We start from the raw sequence: 20,267 nt of genomic DNA on the forward strand, positions 1-20,267 counted from the left end.
GCTTACCATGAGAGAAGCGGGACCTTTGCTTAGGGAAAAGTGAACTCTGCAGAGCCCGAACGCTCACGGTTGTCAGGACGACAGGCCACGCCCACTCACAATTCCCAGCGCTCTGGGAAGGTCGGCCTGCGCAGTCGAACTGTAGTCTTCCGGTGAGTCCTGCCCAAGGCGTGCACTGGTTACACAAGCCACACTTCCCACACAAGGTGAGCTCACACCACGGCTTTTACCTTATCCCGCCTACTTCCGCCTGATGGCCCGCCCCAGCAAAGCAGCCCCGAGCCCCACACACTTCTGCCGGTAAACCCGCCCTAGCCCCACCCCCCGTCTCTCAGTTCCGCCTACTTCCTGCCGACGGCCGGGCCCCCTCCAAGGGCGGCTGCTGTCACAGCATTTACGGCCGTGGTGCCGCAAAGCGCTGGAGTGTGACAGTCTGAGCAACCTGTCGTCCGGATCCTAGACCTGCTGGTGGTGAAGTATGCCCTAGGAGAGGACTGCCGGGCGTGGGAAAAGAGCTCTGTTTCTCACACTGTAACACAGGCTGACCTGGAACTAGCGGCCATCCCTCAGCCTCCTTCCTGAGAGCCGGGGTTATAGCCGAGGGCCGCCACGCCCGGCTTTGTAAAGGGTGGGGGCGAGCCCTTCCTGGGGGATCTGGGGAAGGAATGGTGCCAGCTCACGACTAGGTGAAACCATTGGTTCTGGGCGGGTCCCACAGGGAGTCATCTGGCCACATAGGCGAGCTCCAGGAGGGTCGTTACCTTGAGATTAAAGTAGTACAGATTCTTCATTGATCGTGGTAGTATAGCTTCTATGGAAAACATTCGTCCTTTCCCTCAAGAGCTCTCACACACTGGTTTAAACTGACCTCTAAGAACCAGCAGGCCACCGTGATCCCAAGGTCACGGAGTGTTGTACTGTTGTAGCAACCTTCAGAATTTCAGTCCCTCCTCATATGAGGCCACTAAAGACATTGTCAGTTCTTTAACCCAACCCCAGCTTATGACCGTCTAACTCATTAAACACAAGATGGAGTGCTTGTTATATCCCGTGCCTAGTTTCCAACGTAATGTTCTGTTCCTTACACACTCACTAAATGTTCTGTTCAGTAGTACTGGCAGCTAGTTTTTGTTTTTGTGGGTTAAGGTCATTGGTTGCACAACACTTAAGACCTTAGTGCCCTCTGAACCTTGGTAATGTGATAAAAACTTACCATCTACTGCATATAAATTCACATTTGGTTTATTGTAGCTGTTGAGTATGGAAGTTAGCTTTTGTTTTGAATTATTCAACAAAGCAACTACTAGTGTTTATTGGTTAAAAAAAAAACCCTCAGTCTTAACTAGGATGTGGTGTGGAAGTATAGTAATTAACATGGTGACTCACTCAGGAGGAAAGGCCTTACTCAAAAGTCTGTGTCACTATCAACTTCTCTCCTAAGGAAGAGGAAAACTAATAGTAGAGATGTGTTAGATCCCATGGTGCAAGACTCTGTAAACTTTTCTTGAGCTTCGATGTCCTCTAGTCTGCGTGCTGGACTTGTGAGTGGTAGAGCTGCTTTCTGGGGTCTCTTCACCTCCACACAGGGTTATACTGACCCCTCTCCTTTTACGTACTTGTACCGTCTTCCAAAGTGTATAGAGTTTCCTCTCTGGTGGTACAACCTCTGGTACTGGGAAATTTGACAGGACAGTTTTTCCAGTGCAGTCTGAAGGAGTACTAAAAAGTCCAGTCCACTAGACCACTGAAACAATACACTGCCTTTCTGTCTCCATTTCCTTCAGCTTTTTTTGTCACTTGAACATCATGGGGTAGAATAACATCATTAGGCATCAAGCCCGTATATTGTCCTACTAAAATGACAACCCCATCATTCCTTTACTCAAAGTCCCTAGGGAGAAAAGGACAACTCTTCCTTGCACATACCCATGTAGCTGGAATAGTGGGTGACTTCAAGCCATGCACTCATCCAACGTTGATAACTTCCAGGACTTCTAAAGGTCTCTGCAGCATTTCAGTTGTTTCCTAGTTTGCAAACTAAAGATTTTTTTTCCCTGCAGCAAAAATAAACTAAAAATTCCTAAAAGTCAACTGTATCATAAATGAACATTACAAGTGCCAGACTAGCCTACCTTGTTAGGTGAATCTTTTATTATTCATAATTTGTGGAAAAAGCTATTGGGAAGGAGAACTAAGCCAGGTCTCTAAAAGCTTTTATGAGTTACAGATGCCAATTTTTTTATCTATATAATTTCAAAACACATAGTTTGAAGTTATTCTTCAACAGGTAGACCGTCCTGGTAATGACCCCCCCACACACCTTGTTAATATTTTGGGTTAAACACACCGGCTTCAGTGCCTTCCAGTATTACACTAAGTCTTCAGAGAAAAGAAAAACAAAATTAAAAGAGAAGAGAGAGAGATGATTATGGCAGTAAGACTTCAGAAGCTGGAGAACATGAACCCTAGAAGACTTCAGTGGACATTATAATTCTCCAGAGGAAACAAGCCGAGTCAACTAGTATCTGTACACTTCAACACTAAACTCAACACCAGTCACCACAAGTATTAGTGACAGGGTGTCACTATGTAACTTCAGTCATAGCTCTCCTGGAACTAAGGGTCTTCCCTGCCTCAGCTTCCGTCTAGCTCAGCATAATTTTTGGATGAATATGAAGCTACAGTTTTGAGAATCTCCATTTTCTGCTAGTTAATTGTCTTTTAAAATAATCTACTTTGAAAATTTGTTTTTCCTGAATAATTCAGTCCAAAAGATGTTAGGTGGCTGGCTCTAAGCAAAGGCAGCAGCCAGAAAGGACAGAATGAAGGGCTAGAATACCTACCTTAAGCATTCAAAATAAGGGAAACAGGTCTCAGGTAGCAGTGACTTGTGACAGCAGCCTAGCACAAGAGGACACTGACTGGGTGGAGAGGGTGGTGATGCAGGATGTTGGAGGTAGGACAGGGTGGGCTGTCCAAAAACAAGGAGTGGGGTCTCAGAAGGGAGTGTGCCAGGTGGTGACAGTGCTAAGAATTCAGTTCTAGATCTTTGGATCTAGGTGATCCAAAAAAATAAGTTATTATCACTGTTGGACATGAGTTTAGAATCACTGTCAGGAAGCTAAAATAAAAATGAATCCTGTAATATGGAAACTAGCTTTACCAGATTATATAAAGGTCACTATAAAGACCACACACATGCACACAGCACTCAAATCTACTAGGTATTTAAGAGGCCCAAATGGACAGTTCCCATTGTAGTGCTTCTACTACAGCGTTTCTCAGGCCTTAAGGGTCACAACCCCTTTGGAGTCAAATGACTCTCACAGGGGTGACCTATAACCATCTGTTTAGATATTATGATTCATAATAGTACCAACATTACAGTTACAAAGTAACAGTGAAATAATTTTATGGTTGGGGAATCACTACACCATGAGGAACTATATTAAGGGGTCACAGCACTAGGAAGGTTAAGAAATATTTTTCTAGTACATCTTACTTCCTATAAAATACCCCATCCATGTGGTGGTTTATAAGGCCACTACATGAACGAGGTTCTTGGGAAGAAGTAATCTCACAGTGGAGAATCATGGCAAGTACTTTCACTGGTGATCAGAGCTATCATCAGTGGGAATATTTTTTAGCTTTGGTCTAATGAGGCCTTTCCCAAGCTCCTCTCCTTGGCAGCTTAAGCACCTAATCATAAAAGCGTGGTCAGAAGCACGGATGCTGTCTGTCTCCTGCGGACTCCTTTACCCTCTGCCTGTTACTGTACATTCTCCTTAAGGACCAACCTTTTTGATCTTCCAACCCTATTTATTTTAGTCTTTAACTTTGCTCCGAGAATAGTCTTCTAGTTTTGGACTTTTAGTTTCTTCCAAATAATCAAGCCAAGCCGTCAGAGTAGGGTAGATAGCTTTACTTTTAGTAAGGAAAACAGGCTTAGGAAAGTGGTGTTACCCCAGTGCCTCAAAAAAATGCTCTCAGCATAAATTACCACGGGGGGGGGGGGGGGCGGAATAAGAGGTCTTAATGGTAAAACACTTGCACAAACAATGATTGTATAGACCTGTGAGTTTGTAATCCCAGTGTATACACAGGAAGATGAGAGGTAGAGAAGATCCCTAAACAAAGGGCCAACTGTTTGCAGCAACAACTAAGACCATATCAAATTCTGTAGAAAGGACTGACATCTGAGGTCATGGCCTCCACATGCATACTGTGGCAAGTGCATGCCTGTACACAACAATGAAAAACCAGCTTACCATTTCACCAATGGTAAGATCTTTCATTCTTTAAGATTACAATGCAATTATTTGCAAAAAAAAGAAAAAAAAATCTTCCTTTTCTTTAGGTATGTCATGTATAAAAGTGGATTAATCCCATGTTAAGTGAAAATGGCCAATTCTTTACGAGGAGAAGTACTGGCTCTTTATAAAAATGTAAGTAATTTATGCTGCCAACTTTATAAACATTATTATATAACAAGGATTGCTTAGAAACGTGTCTTTCTTTTTAAAGCTGCTGTATCTTGGACGGGACTATCCAAAAGGAGCAGAGTATTTTAAAAGGCGTTTGAAGACCGTTTTCCTTAAAAACAAGGATGTGAAGGACCCAGAGAAGATCAAAGAACTTATTGCACGAGGAGAATTTGTGATGAAGGAGCTAGAGGCCTTATACTTCCTTAGGAAATACAGAGCTATGAAGCAACGTTACTATTCAGATACCCAAAACTGACCAGTCATTGCCACCAGCCTCACTGACAATGAATGCCAGCTGTTTGCCTGTACCACCTATTATAATTCAATTTAAAAGAGCAAGATACACGTTTTTTAAAAAACAAGCTGCCGTACTGTACAACTGTTGGGAGCCGACTCGTAGCAGAAAGCGGCTATCAGTTTTGCAGCCATCTCGAGCCATATACCCTGACAAGAGACTTGTTTTTCAACAGCCTACAACAGCTGAGCACACTCTGATAAACATCTTGTTTATCCCACATAGCTTGTTTTGCTGTTTAGTGCCCCCAGCTGCAAGGCGCACGTGGTATCCATGCCTGCAAGGTACTTGGCAAAGCATATAAATACCCCAGACTTTCCTTCAATGGGGGAGACAATAAACGAGAAACTTAATCAGAATAAACGAGACTTGATCAGAACCTCTGTCTTGTCTCCATTCTTCCCATCTCTTCCCCTTCATCCCCACTCTCTCTTGCTAGACCTTTGGACCAGAGCAGTAGCTCAGGCCAGGACATTTTGGCCCCCAAGCGTGGGGCAGAGCAGTCCGGGACATACAACTGTAGGTTTCAACCTTATTGATACTGAGAGCTCTGCCCATAATCCTTTATTATTGAAATAGTAACTTTAGCACCTTTCATGAAAATACAATTTTGAAAGAAACTACACCTAATTTTTAAACATGTTAAATCCAATTATTCTTACTCCATTTCTTCATTTACTGATGAGATTGCCATTAGCAAATAGTGTCCAACAGGTTTGCCCTTTAGCTTGTGGAGTGTCTTTGTTTTTGGTTGTTACCCCATCTAGTATATTGAAGTGCATATGCAAGACTCTCTACAGACACCTCAAAATGATTTAAATGCAGTTATCAAAATAAGACATGTGAAGGTGACTTTGATCTTGAGATGCTCAGCAGGTGACTAGCATTATGTAGTTGTTATTCCATTATTCTTTGGGCTGCTGGCCTGTCTTAAGTTCGGAATCACTTCAACTAGCTTTCATGAGGAGTGGTAATGTTCCTCTGTTTCTGCCATTAAAGCTGGTGTATTTTGTGTCTACCTGAAACCGAGTTCATGTGGCAGCAGACCTAACCCAGACAGGACTGTAAGTAACATTTAAGCAAACACTTAAATGTTTATGTAATGTTCCTAGCAACTTTATAGATAAAGAACGTTTCTAACTTAAAAGCTGCAATAGTGTCTCTTAAAGGGCTCTATCAGGCTGGAGAGATGGCTCAGTGGTTAAAACACTGGCTGCTCTTCCAGAGGTCCTGAGTTCAATTCCCAGCAACCACATGGTGGCTCACAACCATCTGTAATAGGATCTGATGCCCTCTTCTGGTGTGTCTGAACACAGCTACAGTGTACTCACATAAATAAACAAAAACATCTTAAAATCTTCAAGGATTCTGTATCAACTACCAGGCAGACATTCCAAATTTCCATCAAGAAATACCTATAGTCAGGATGGGGAGGAGGCTCAGTATTAAGTACTTGCCTTACAAACATGTGAGGCTCTGAATCTGAGCCTTAACCACAATTAAAACTACGTAATTACACACTTACAGTCACCATAACTATTTTTATTACATTACAATGATTAGGAGCAGTACGGTTCATGACAAAAATATCACAAATTTCAGATCATTTCACAGCACGTACTCCTATAAACATTTAAAAGTTAATTTTAATTAAGAGTGATAATTCTTAAATTTAATGTTTGATATGACCAACATTCCCTAGGTCAGCGCAACCAAAGGATGGAAAACAACTGTATCACACTGCATATGTCCCACAACAAACAAACAAAACAAAGAAAAAAAAGAAAGAAAAGGAATGGAAGGAAGGAAGGAAGGAAAGCACAATGTACAAAATATGCATGTTTCAGTTTACACTCTACAAAAATAGTTAAAATACATTCCAGGGAAACATGGTACAGTAAGAAATAGCACTAGTAAGAAGTTGGCACTCAAATAAAAACACAGAAGTGTCTTCAACATGAAGACATGAGACAGTGGAATTGGGGACCTGGAACTAAAACAGCACATAGCCCATTCAGCTGGTTGGGGTGAGACTGAACTGGCATTTTTACAGAACTTTATTTTTCCCAAATTCATCTAAAATGCCTACCACCATCCCAAACAGGCACTTCAAACTATTGGACTAAACCACAAATATGAATCTAATTAATAACTATTCTTTGAAAACTAATGTTCTTCTTTAGAAATAATTTTCATGTTTTGACAGAATTTATAGCTATTGGGTCTATCTGTTCAATTTTTCAATGCAGAATTCATGCTACCCAGTATTACACAGAAGTTAAGTATAAATTCACCTTTAAATAACTTGGGTTTTAAAAAAATGACTACACAAAGCTTCTTTAACAAATGGAAATTAAATTTTTATTGCCTACAAAAAACCCTTCATATATATATATATGAAAATGGAAAATCAGTGGAATACAAAATGACATGAATTTGTGCAAACTGTGACTTCTGACATGCCTCACAGAACTTGCATGTATGTTATGATGAAATTGTGCAATGATGGCAAATGTCTTGATAACCTATAAAAGCTAGGATCTAAATTCCTATGCAGTGTGACTCAGTCAGTAGAGCCTAGAATTCCCTATTGAAAATATTTACTCAACTTGTATTTGCCTGCTATATTCTTCCCACAAACATGTTAATGCCTATGACTGTAACTTGGCATTGGTTTTCAACTTCAACAAGGACTTTAAGGCTGCAGTAACTAACTAGATAACATGTTTGTCTCTAGGATTCTTTCCTCTTTAAACAAACAAAAAACCCAACAATACAAAACCCTTTTGTTAACCAAAGTGTAACACAATTCAAAATTTACATAGTAGTAATTACCACTACTTTAACACATTGCCCAGAAACATTAAAAATATCTGATTATACACTGCAGCTCTTGAAGTACACCTGTTCCTCTATATAGAAATAAGAGGTATTACTAACTGCATTTTAAGACTTAAAATCCACCCAAAGAATGTTCCATGAACTTGTACAGTTTAGAGTATTTCAGAAAAGTAGATTAGGGGATTTCTGTTCTTTTAGAAAAATGAAGTAATTATGTAAAGCAGTTTGGTTTAAAGGTTGCATTGGACTCACAGAAAATAATTCTTGCTAAACTGAGGGAAAAAAATTGTAGGAACCCAAACCCCTCTCTGTAAGACTAAAATCATGTATTTCATTATGTCTAAGTCATATGCCATATGCCTTACTTAGTATACAGATCATGCTACATACCACTAGCCAAGGACTGTGTCCCTTCTTGAAGATACCGCACCCCCAGTGCCTAGTGTAATGCCCAGAATATGACAAGCACTGAATAAATGCTGAGTAAATAATTTTTTTAAAGAAAACATTTTATGATGGGAACTTTGAAGTGTTTTTCACTGTTAGACTGTGTTTATTAAAACAATAGAATCTATCACTTACCAGGATAATGGCTAGCTGAAGACTAAGCTCATCTTCTACTGGACTGTGTTCTGTCTGTTCACACTAACTCTGAAAATCCCTACTGAGGCACCAGTAAACTGGGCAGCAAGAATGAAGTCCAAAGGCTTAAGACTGAATTGCTGTAGTGGCCCTGAAAACCAGCTATTAATTCAAATCCCACTATGCTGTCTGTTATTTTAAATCCTGGGGAAGAAAGCAATAGGGCAGCTTTGATATACCTACCTTAGCGGGCAACATTAATGAAGTTGTCCATAGCAAAAACCAAGTTTGAAGTGAGGGGAAATTACTAAAACTACACTAAGTCATGGGCATGTGGGAGACAGGCTGAAAGCCAGTATAATGTTGGAAGGGAGTTCTGAAATTGGAGAATGGATACTGAAATATAAATTTACCTCTTGCACAATTTGCCCAAGACTGGCAGTGAAGATGTTAATCCAGGTAAAACAGTTACAAATTGTGCTAAGCTTGACAACTAGGTGTGTCAGCATGTAAACTGACTATATGTTGTTACACAGCTGTGAAGTTAGCATCTTTGAGATGATTCAACACTAAACAGACAGTGATTTGCTTAAAATCAGACTTCTAAAAGACAGATATCCAGTCCTCATAGTCCAGTGATATTTCCATCTCATTTCAAATTATTTGAAGAAATGCTTTAAGTGCATTGAAGGGACTGTTTTTCCTGTTATCTATTCTTAAAACATTAGATAATTTTAAATACCTATCAGATTTGGGGAGTACTTAGCAAATGTTTGTTCAGCTAGAGTTGAGAGACTAGTCAAACCTGCATTTTCAAACTTTCTTACTTCATTGTTTATAGATTTACTCTCCTTGTAGCCTCCTACCCCAAAGTCTCAACCTTAAAGCAAACATCGAAATGTATTTTAAATTGTTTTTTATTATTATTATAAACAAAAGAAATTTCCTTGATTTGTCAGTAGGACTGTTACATGGTGAAAATACATTGTACGAAGCCATTCAACTTTCCTCCTCCCCCATGTTGACCAAACAATGCACGGCCAACACTGAATGCAGCAGTGCTACAAAACCCAGTAGCGTTCATCACAGGTTCATGTAAGGCCCAACCCTATAACTCTGGTCTCCTCAACACCTGCTAAGCTATAACTGTCTCAAATCATCTTCAGCTTCACAACCATTAAAACTACTTTCAACGACATAAATTCAAAAAAGACTTGAAAGTTAAAAACAATCTGACAAAGGGGAAGTATACTTAATTCTTATGAGAACTTTTTATATATGTTAAAGTTGACTGAATTATTACAAAAATTTAGTAGCATATACATATAGCCCAAATGGTTACTATTTCTTACTGGGTCTGCCTTACCAGGAAAAGCTATTATAGGAATCTTATAGTAATTTAGCTAACATGGAAATTGAATGGATTTCAATGTTTTCCATTGCCTTTTTTTTTTTTTTTTTTTCATTTTTCCCCTTTTCTAGAAAAAATATACTATTTGGGGGAGTGACCAAGATTAATAGCAGTGGAAAGCTAGAGAAAGCCTTTGTGAACAGTCTAACTACACTGATGAAGGATGGTAAACTCTAGGGCATGCTGGAAGTAAATCAAAGGGAAGCCCATCAGTCTGTGATCCCTTAGTCTTAGGAGAACCAACCACAAGGTCTCAAGTGAAGCTGTAATTACTAATGAATCCATTGATGACCAGATGGAACACAGAGCAGGGATGGTTCAAAAGCTTCATTGTTCTGGTTCACACCAATGTTCACAGTTGGTAAGAGAACTAGCAAGGAATCAACTGCATGCACCAAAACCCCAAGACAGAGTCTTAGGTCTTTAGTCTCTTCCACAGGCATTGCTAGTTTAAGTCCAAAACCCAGGGAATACTGGCACTTAGAGAAAAGAAGGTTTCCACTGTCCTTTTAAAATAAGCATTTAAGATAACAGCTGACAGTTTGCACGAACAGAAAAAAAGATTAGGTAATGCTAAAACAAATGCTAATAATTTAGTATAATGTACAAAAATCACACTTTTACTTAAGTGTGCCTTAAGAAAGAGTACAAACTATTCACATAACTATACACCGTGTCCTTGACTTCTTCTTCTTCTTTTTCCCATCTTTGCTCATCTTTTCTTTATGTTTTCGAATTTCTCGGACTAATGTATAGAAGGCATCATCAACACCCTGAAATATATAAAAAAGAAAAAGTATATATAAACCATGTTAACACACGATGGCTTACTATGCTCAGAGACAGGTTTTCGCTGTTATTGAAAGCTGGAGTGTACTCAGAGAGTAGTTCCCTTTTAGCCTGATGTTCTGGCAACTGAATGGACTTAAGGATTCTTTAGGATATATCTCTTCATGGATATTTTGACATTTTAAAAACTTTAAATTACTATCTAAATTTAATTTTTTTCTAAATTTAGGTATTAAAATACTTAACAAAATACCTGACATTTAGTAATTTAGATAACTGGTAATTTCAAAGTAAAAATTATTTGTACACTTTCTTTCAAGTTACTCTTTCTTTCAAAGCAAAATACCTGACATTTAAAACAACTTTATTTTATGGTAGGAGTGTTTTGCCTTGCATGTATGTCTGCACCAAGTGAGTACAGTGCCCAATGGAGGCCCGAACAGGACATTAGATCCCCAGGACAGGAGATACTGACAATTGTCAGCTGGGTGCTGAGTGCTCTTAACCAGCTCTGGTATGCTGATATTTTAAATAGAAACCCTGACTTTCACAACAGACAATATAGTAAGTGGTGCACAATATATAAATTTAGAAAATGACTTTTTTTCCCCAAAAGGATTTGATTTCTACTAATTTTTCTCTACTAGAAAATATAGCCACTCAACTGCCCATGCCTGCCTCCATGTATCGTAGATGTGTCTTTGTATACATAAAACTTAATTGTTCCCCAACTTTCTGGATTTTAGACAGTAAGCCACTTTATCTGTAAGATACTAGCACCTTAAAAGCTATGATGCCCCTGACCTCTAGTGATGAATGAATCGTCTGACCAGGGATGTACTTGACCACCCACCAAAATTCTCTTATTACTGCTGTACTGTTTAGGTATTCAAATTTTGTCATATAAATACCTGTCTTCAAAGAACATCCATCATTAGTCATTAAAGCCTACACCTATGTGTCATTAAAGCAAAATACCTAAATAAGTTGTGACTGATTCAGTCAGAGTAATTCTCAAGCTCCTAAACCCTGGCATGACGAGTGCATTCTAAGAAGTAGGAGCTTGAAGAACCAACATTAGACCTTCAATCACAAGTTCACACTGGAGTCAAAGTAAAGCTGAAGAAAAAAGTGGCTGTGCTTTATTCTGTCCGTTCATCCTAGTAGGAAGTACTGAAAGAAATTTTAACCTATTAATGCTTCCAAATCTAGATACTAGAGGGAGTCTGGAGAACAAATACCCCAAAAATCTAAGCCACTTTAAAAGTAATGGCATGAAAACAGCGACAGTGTACCCACATAAATGAAATAAATAAAAACTCTTTTTAAAAAGGAAGAGGCTGGTCCTCTTTAAAAAACAAAAATAAAAAAAGTAATGGCACACTGGGTCTTCACTCTTTTAATTACCTGTTTCAGTATTATGAATTGTGCAAGTAGCATAATATATATTTAAGCACCCTATGTTAAACACATATCTTCAAAATAATTGAAAATCTTAAGTGGCAAGATTTTTCCTTTACCATATTACTAAGATATTTTGTAATTTCAAAATAATTACTTACATACTTTCTTTCAAGTTTTTACAGATAACTCATTTTGACAACAGATCTCTAATTCGGGAACACATGACCAGTACTGTTAAAAATGGACAGTGGCAGTGAAGCTTGCTTACATTTAACAAACAGAAACTGGATAACGTCAGTATCATCTATTTGAATATGAGTGAATGAATATATATTGCCCCAAACCCCAATTTGTACTCATTAGTGCTTTTCACCTCCTGAAATCCATTACTGATACAACACAAGCAATACAGTCAAGGCCTAACTAGACTGTGAGGTCCACTCAGACAGAGACAGAAGACAGACATTTCCTTCTGTGCTATCCTTAACACACAGTGAGAAACTCTACCAATGACATAACTAAAAGTACCTATAATTCAGCAGCACTGTGTGACTTAGGGACATAGACACTTGGAATAGGATAGTATCTTTTGTCTATGTGCGTGTGTGTGTGTGGGGGGGGGTGAGGGTGTAGGTGTGTGGTGGTGGGGGACCTGTACATTTAAGTGGAGGCCAGAGCAAGACACTGGGAGTCTTATTCCCTCACTCCCAAACTTCTTCCCATGAGGCAGAGTATCTCAGTGAAACTGGAGCTAAGCAGGTAACCAGCACACTCCACCAGTTACTTCTGGCCCCTCCCCCAGCACTGGGGTTACAAGTATTTTCTGGCTATTTACCTGAGTTGCAGGGATTTAAACTCAGTGTTCCTGTCTGTGCAGCAAGCAGGCTATTTTCATCAGCATATTCACAAATGAGAACCCTTTCTCTGATACTCCCCTGAAATAGTGTTACCTAAGTCCCTTATCCATCATCCAATCCCTTGGATCACACATCATGGTAGCCATTTCATCCTCTTTTTTAAAAAATTAAATCCATTTATTGTTCTGTTTGTGTTCTTGCCATGGCACATGTATGAAGATCATTAGACAACCTAAGGTCCTCTCCTCCCACCAAGTAGATGTGAAGGATCACACTCAGGTCCTCAGTCTTGAGAGCCATTTCATTGGCCCTCCAACTATTTTTTACAATGAAGAAAAATACCAATGATACTAAAACAATGATACAGAAAAATAAAAATCCTGAGAAAGATATCTGTAAGACAATTTATGTACGTCTCCAGGTACATTAATTCTAATTAGATGACTTTGATGTTAGAGAAATGTCATAGCTATTGTACAAGGGCAGTGGACTCCTTGTTCTCCTGGGAACTGATTCTCATAAAGTAGCATCCCATATTCTGCTAATTATTTTGTTTAGACTTACCCCTTTCCTAGAATGATAAAAAACTAATTTGTCTATATTTAACACTATCAAATACAAACTTTATTTGTCTCACTATAATTTTAAATATCATAAAATACACTCTTTACGTAGAAAGTGCTATATGCACTAAAATTAGTGGTTCAATTAATAGAATCCACTACTAACAGTTACAGCAGTCACTGCTGCAAACTGTGTGATTTAGACATTCAGAGCAGAGTGCTTCAACGTTTGCTTGAATGTAAAGTGTACCACATTCTCTAAATATTGTTCTAATTTAAAATCATCTAAGAGTGAGGCCATAGAAAGGGGGGTAGGGTTAAAATTACCATTTTAATCCGACCATGGCCATTATTTCAAAGTTTAACTTTTCAAATTGCATTTTAATGTTGAATTGTACCAATCTCTAACACTAAAGCTTGGTTTTACCCAATCGTAAAGGTTTTAAGAGTTCATAATCCCACTACAATCCCTGCAAGCACTGCCCACTGCTTCTGCATCTACATCTCCTAGTTATCTTAAACACTGTGATTGTGTCATGTCCTCAAGGAACACATATATTACACCAGCCTCCAGCAAAAGCACAAACCTCCACATGAGGTTTTATCATCTGAGTGAAGAACTTGAACAGAATCAGGGTTAATTTAGACAGGAAAGTCAGAGTCCACTCGATCTTTATAAGAAGTACCTATATGCTAGAATCTCAACATGCAATGGGCACACAAAGATAAAACATATGGTCCAGCTCTCTAGGATTCTACTGTTTAATAAAGGAATGACACATAAGCTATTTCACTGCAACATAGGAAGTCATATAGTTAAAAATAATATATTGGAAATACACAAGGCCACACTGGCCTTTTTAAGGGACTGCAGAGATTCTTATAACAAGGGAATCACCTGTTAGCTGATTAATCAAACTAGAGCTATGAACACTAGTGATCCAAACAAGCTGCAAGACTAAAGGGAAGGAAGGCAAAAATAATGTGTACAGACAAAACGGCAGGATGATACTGTTTTAGATACAACATTTCAAAGACCACATTAGATGTGCTTAGAGATACTGACGGTGTGCTCACTGTGTGAAGTAAGAGGCTGGCATTCTTCTAAAGCAGCCTGTACAGTGAACGACATCAGCTACAAGTAAATAGCACAGGAGAAATAAATAATAATGTAATAATGACACAGAGCCATAGCCCAGGAATCTATAGTTGCTTCTAACTGGGTACAGGAGCATGCCTTGTTAGGCCTTTCCTACCTCTGGGTCATATGATTATTATATATTTTTTACTTAAAAACTGCTGGTTATCTTAAAACTTAAATCTAATTTCCCTTAAAAATAAATTATCAGTTTCAAATGTTTAAACTGCTTAAAACTAATGAAGTCAATAGAGCTTATTAGTCTACTGTAGCCATCAAAAAGGGTCAATTATAATACATTTAAAATAAATGTACTCATTACAGAAACAAATGACAAGTTTCTTATCTTTTAACACTTCAAAGCAGAGTACCACATCTAAGTGGTTCTGACTGCTTTGTTACCTTTAAAAGACATCTGCTTCGTACCAAAATGAATATGCTCAACTTACCAGATTACATTATAACGCATTTTTTAATTTTCACACAGCCAGGAGTCTTTTCTTCTTTGCTGATTTTTTTCAATCTGTACTGTCGGATCTCTCTCACCAATGTATAAAAAGCATCCTCCACTCTCTGCATTGTAAAACACAACTTCTTTAAAGTCTGTTTCATTTGGAAAAGTAATTTACTGGGATAGCCATGTGTAAGACCTTTGAATGATAAGCTTTACAGTTGAAAATTTGTTGTTGTTTTTTTTTAAGCAGGTATCAGATTGAATAAAATTGAGAATGAAGCGTTAAAACATGAGCTAGAGCCTGGTTTGTTCTAAAAAATGTTTACTTTTTTTTTTTAGAATTAAGAGTTTAAATGAAAAGCCTAACTATATGTGTATGTTTCTTGATACAATAATTTAAGTTTGATGAACTGCAATTAGGAAAGGTCCAGACTTTCCTTGGATAAAGGGAAGACATGCGACTGCCATACGCCACTGATGCCCACCATTTTACCCAGTGGGGAAGCAGAGTGAAAGGCAGACTAGGAACATGAGGCCTTGTTAAAACCAAACGCAAAAATCCATGTCCTAACCAAAGACAGTCTAGATACTCCTATATGACCCCCAGTTTCATCTTCAATTAGATAGTTTCTAGTCAATTTCTAGGACCCTAAGTTCACCTGAGACTGCTACCACAGTGAATGGGAAATTACAATATTTAAATGAGAAGTGAAACAGGGGCCATTTACCAAAACAAGAAAGCTTCATAAACCATTTGAAATATATAAACTAGGAGCAATACACGTCTCCTTGTACAAGTTTCAAACAGCCTGCAGAGCACTGTTCAGACATGCTGCTGTATGCCTTCTGTTTTAATTTATGTGTTCTGCTTCTGCTGTATTCTATACGCGTGAGCGTTCTGCCTGCATGTATGTCTGTGCACTTGGTGTGTACCTGGAGCCTTCAAAGGTCATAATGAATCAGGACTGGAGTTAACAATGGTTGTGAGCCACCATACGCATCCTGGGAACCCAGATCCTCTGCAGAACAGTGCTCTAACTGCTGAGCCATTTCTCCAGCTCCTCTAATGGGATGTTCTGGTTTAGAATCATAAATAGCCTTTATGAAGAGAAAGGTATTCAACTTTCTCAAAGAAAAAAAACTAGGCAACAGCCTAAAAAGTGCAAAGTACTTATAACTCTAACACCAATTTCTTCAGAAAAATTCAATCAAGTTTTTATCTAAGAGCAATATCCAGAAACTTCACATATATGTAGTACAAACTGAACTTCAGATGTAATACTGGTGTCCATACTTCTAAAGAAAATAAATACTTATGTAGTAAAATATGCCAGATTTCCTATTTAATTTAATGCTTATTTCATTTTAATAGTAAATTGTTTATGCAGGTGACTGGTTTATTTTTTATTTTCTACAATTGGTAAAATCAATGTTTGCACTGAACCAAAAATGATAAAATGCACCTAGCACCTCAAAGTTTGAAATACTGTGAATATTTTAGTATACTGAATATACTAAAAACTTGAATCAGGCAGGCAGAATCAGGCACTCACCATTAAGGGCAATAAGCCAACAACAAGGGCTTAATTTTTACATGTTTAAGTCATTTGCAGTCTTCAACAGTTAAGAAAAAGATAGCTCAGTTATTTAGGGCATATTACGTTTTACAAATCTCTAAAGTGTATTAAGAACTAAATCACTGAAATTCAGTAATTTACCTTTAAAATTCATAAAATTTAGTTTCAGCAAAAAAGGCATTTAAATAATGATTGCATATTAAAGTATATACTTATAGCAAATATTGTGTGCCATCCAGTGAAAAAGTTTTAAGTTTTTAAAAATATTTTCAAATTATTTTTTCATAGTTTTTAATTATTTTCTAATAATAAAAATTATAGCCCCAGAAAAAAAAAAATCTTCTTTAAAAATGTGTGTGTGTGTGTGTGTGTGTGTGTGTGGTGTGGTGTGTGTGTGGTGTGGTGTAGTGTGTGTGTACAGGTACCTTTAGAGGCCAGAAGAAGGCACCAGATGACCTGCAGCTGGAGTAACTAGTAGGTGCCAGCTACCCAAGCAGGAGGTAAGAACCAACGCCAGGTCCTCTGCAAGAGCAGCCAGCATTCTTAGCCCCTGAGCCACCTCTCCAGCAGCCCAACATTATTTTAATGGAATCAGTTTAATATGCTACTTATCCTACCAAGAAAGAAAAAATTTTCAACTTTTAAAAATCATTAAATGTTGGCATTTTAAACAAAGCCCTTACGTGTATCTGAGTGTACTAGTTCTTAGTAGTTTTATCATTCTCTCATGACAAAAAAAGCTTTACTTATCCATTGACTCTTCTATCACAAATGTCTGTGTTATATAAAATAAGTTATTTAAGACAAATGACTTGGCAAGTATTTAAAATATTTAAAGTATGACTGGTCCACATATATTTCATAAATAATTATTCTTTTTTAATTTGAAAGCCAATGAAAAAATTCTCCAAATATTTACGCATTTCTTTATAGAAAGAGACAAACCAGGCAAAAGCTCATATTTTCTTAAAATCTTAAAGAATGTAAATATTCCTTCTTTTTGAAAAAAGTTCAGTGTCACTGTAAAGGTCAATGTGCTATGAAAGGCGGAAAAAGAGGGTCTTTGTCCTCTAATTTAACAGAAGCAAAGTTTGATTGTAACCTACTTCTAAATCAGTTTGCTGTGTCTGCTGCTTTAGTAAAAGCATCCCCATCACCAACTCAAGACTGTAATGATTGTTGTTTCCAGCAATGCAGAGAGAGAATTGGAAGCCAATAATTAAAGAGACAACCACCCATCACCAGGAATTTAGCATTAAGATCTCAGTAGCCAAGAAAATTAAAACCAAGAAATCTTTACTACTGAAAAACTTTCTTTCTTAGCTTTATAAATATAAAATTTAAATTCATTTTAAAAAGTTATTTACCACATTTTGAATACTTAGCTATTCCTTGAAAATAAACTTCAAAGTTACACCGGTATCAAGAACTTGAGAACACTGTTATTTATCCTTGCCCCACCACCAACACCGGCTCTTACTTTTAAATACTACATATGCTACATTGTTACACTATGGAATATTGATTTATTATTGCAAACTTTGGATTAATTTTTGAAAATAAGGCAATTATGACTACTTGCTTAACCCCTAAGAACACAGTGATATATCCTTGAGGCTATGACGTATCATCACATTTGAACACTTTCAAATGACAGTGAGCTGTAAGGGCAAATGAAAATATCTGTATGTAATCAGGAATATCCAAGTATAAGAATGTAATTCCTTTTTAAACAAAGAGATCTAACAATGTTTTCAACTCAAAGCAGCAGACTGAGACTATGGAAATAGAGCACTCCTGTAGTGACTTGTTAACAAATAATTATCTGTTCTCAGTACGACTATAATTTATTAAGTATTTTAATCCTGTTGAATCTGTAACACTTGCAGAAATCTGTCAAGGGGATGAGATATACATGTAGCATCAACTATGACTCTAAACAGATGCAAGAACACCAGCTTTCTAAGGGAAGGGAATGAAGACACCAGTCATACTTCTCAGTACCAACATCATGTTCTGGATTTTTTCCCAAGAAACTCCATCAAACTATAATCCATCTCAAGAGCTATTGAAGTGCAATGACACAGCAGCTATTCAATAACTGTCCACTTCTGACTCACAAAGTTCAAAAAGTTTCATGGTACCTGAGGTTTTAAAAATTGTTTTGCTTTCTTAAATAGCTTTATTGTAGGAAGAGCTAAGGTGGGAGGAGTAAGGAGAGGAGGAGTAAGGGAGGAGGAGGAAAAGGAAGAGGAGGAGCTGGAGGGGAAGAGTGAGGACGAGAGAGGGGAACATGGAGGCTGATGTTCACTTGTCTGTAGCAGTCAAAGGTAGTTGGTATATTTAGGTTGGGTATTGGGTTACACCTCTGATTGTAAGGGCATCTTGTTATTGATCATTACTAAATATATAAAGCCTTTGGATAATTTAAGCATTAGAGTCTCATTTTCTTACTGGGCCCACATGGTTGATGGGATGGTCTGGGCAATGCCCAGCCTTGCAGAGACAGTGTGGAATATTGGCAGAGCCATCTCCCATGCTGTTGTCTCGTAAGTGGCAGGGCTGGTGCTTCTGGCTGGCCGTTTCTAGCTGTGGCATGCACGTGGCCTCTGGCCACGTGGTTTAGCTAGGCAGAGCCACCACAGCACAGACAGTCGGCTTGACTGGCGGCCGTTTTTTTTTTTTTTTTTTTTTTTTTTAAATTACTATAACACTTTACGATAAGCTTTCTTTCAGAAATGCCTTCTACCAACTAATTTCTTATCTTTAGAAAGTAACTACAATCCAATAAATTAATCAGTATTGGGTGATTTTTAAGTTTAAAAACTTTCTACACTGCTCAAACTGAGAGCAGCAAATGTAAACAGGCCGGACCAGCCCTTCTGAAAACCCTGCTTGTCATCATCTGACATAAGCTCAGGCTGACTTTTGATTTTAGCTGACTTTTGATTTTAGCAGCCTGGCAAACTCACAGCCTTTCCCAAGGTGTCTGCTTCAGTTGCAACAGACTTCCATAGAAAAATTTGTCGATTACTGAGTGCCTTGATAAATGTGAACTAGCACTCTCACATACTAGGAATATCCAGGTCACATAGGAGGACACCAGCAAAAAAGTATCTCCTTTAACCTTTCAAAGGAGTAATAGACTGAAAGGATCAAAGGACAAAAACCAGCTCGGCACAGTGCCACACATCTGTAGTCCTAGGAACTGGGAACGAGAGGCAGAGGAATCACTTGAGTACATGAGTTCCAGAGTAGTCTGGGCAACACAGCAAGACCCTGTCTCAAAATGGGAAAAAGCACACATGCACAAGCGCAAACACACAGACAGACAATCTACTAATCATTATATACTGGCAAAGTACAATGCATTTTAAAATTAGCAAGAAGTGTCCTGATAAAAATACATATTCTGTAACCTATGTCTTAAAATTAGAATAGCGTTTCTTTCATTAAATATACAAATTTTGCTTTAAAATAGTAAATATCAGCTTGTGAGTTTTAGACTGAAGGTGTTGTGTATCTACTAGAGTCTCATCGCTTGCCATCTAGAGAGGATGAGACTGCATACTAACACCTACAGGCCAAGTACAGGCAGGGTCATTACAAGTATATTACAAGTACAGCTCTGGTATTAGCTTACAAGGAGTTTTAATTTTCAAGGCTTCTTAGAGAAAATAATGTGTAAGATACCACATTGCTATCTAGGCCTCTGTAGAAAACACCTGCCATGCCATGACTTGTACTCTGAGAACTTCTGAGTGAACGCTCAGTTCCTATTACCATAAGTAGAAGTCTTTTGGTACTTTTGTTAAGATCATAAAAAACAACAAAAATTCAAGCAGAAAACAGGTTGCTGACAAAATACATTA

The 20,267-nt window shown here is 38.1% G+C and overlaps 3 protein-coding genes across 10 annotated transcripts in view; 1 reads left to right on the top strand and 2 right to left on the bottom strand.

The window, feature by feature from the left end:
* The window catches only part of Dnai7 (dynein axonemal intermediate chain 7), a 37,857-nt gene extending 36,964 nt beyond the window's left edge, over positions 1-893 (bottom strand). For 5 of the 7 annotated variants that reach the window (XM_034512145.2, XM_076940829.1, XM_076940836.1 and 2 more), the window contains exon 1: positions 7-264. In XM_034512145.2, coding sequence (XP_034368036.1) covers positions 7-9 — 3 coding nt within the window. In that variant the 5' untranslated portion in view covers positions 10-264. Of the gene's footprint in view, positions 1-6; positions 266-761 lie in introns of those variants that run through there. The other 2 variants (XM_076940825.1, XM_076940827.1) reach the window with 2 other exon arrangements.
* Positions 323-5,158, top strand: Etfrf1 (electron transfer flavoprotein regulatory factor 1). Its single transcript, XM_034511315.2, has 3 exons — positions 323-476; positions 4,358-4,445; positions 4,525-5,158. The coding sequence occupies exons 2-3, from the start codon at positions 4,401-4,403 to the stop codon at positions 4,738-4,740; spliced, it is 261 nt and encodes an 86-aa protein (XP_034367206.1). The 5' UTR covers positions 323-476; positions 4,358-4,400; the 3' UTR covers positions 4,741-5,158.
* Positions 5,159-9,101: 3,943 nt separating this feature from the next.
* Positions 9,102-20,267, bottom strand: part of Kras (KRAS proto-oncogene, GTPase) — a 30,778-nt gene continuing 19,612 nt past the window's right edge. The window contains exons 5-6 of one of the 2 annotated variants that reach the window (XM_034511634.2): positions 14,814-14,937; positions 9,102-10,386 (exon numbers count right to left, since the gene is read on the bottom strand). In XM_034511634.2, the coding sequence (XP_034367525.1) occupies positions 14,818-14,937 (120 nt within the window). In that variant the 3' untranslated portion in view covers positions 9,102-10,386; positions 14,814-14,817. The remainder of the gene's footprint in view (positions 10,387-14,813; positions 14,938-20,267) is intronic. The other variant, XM_034511635.2, reaches the window with a different exon arrangement.

The sequence above is a fragment of the Arvicanthis niloticus genome, chromosome 9, assembly GCF_011762505.2.
Source record: "Arvicanthis niloticus isolate mArvNil1 chromosome 9, mArvNil1.pat.X, whole genome shotgun sequence".
NCBI lineage: Eukaryota > Metazoa > Chordata > Mammalia > Rodentia > Muridae > Arvicanthis > Arvicanthis niloticus.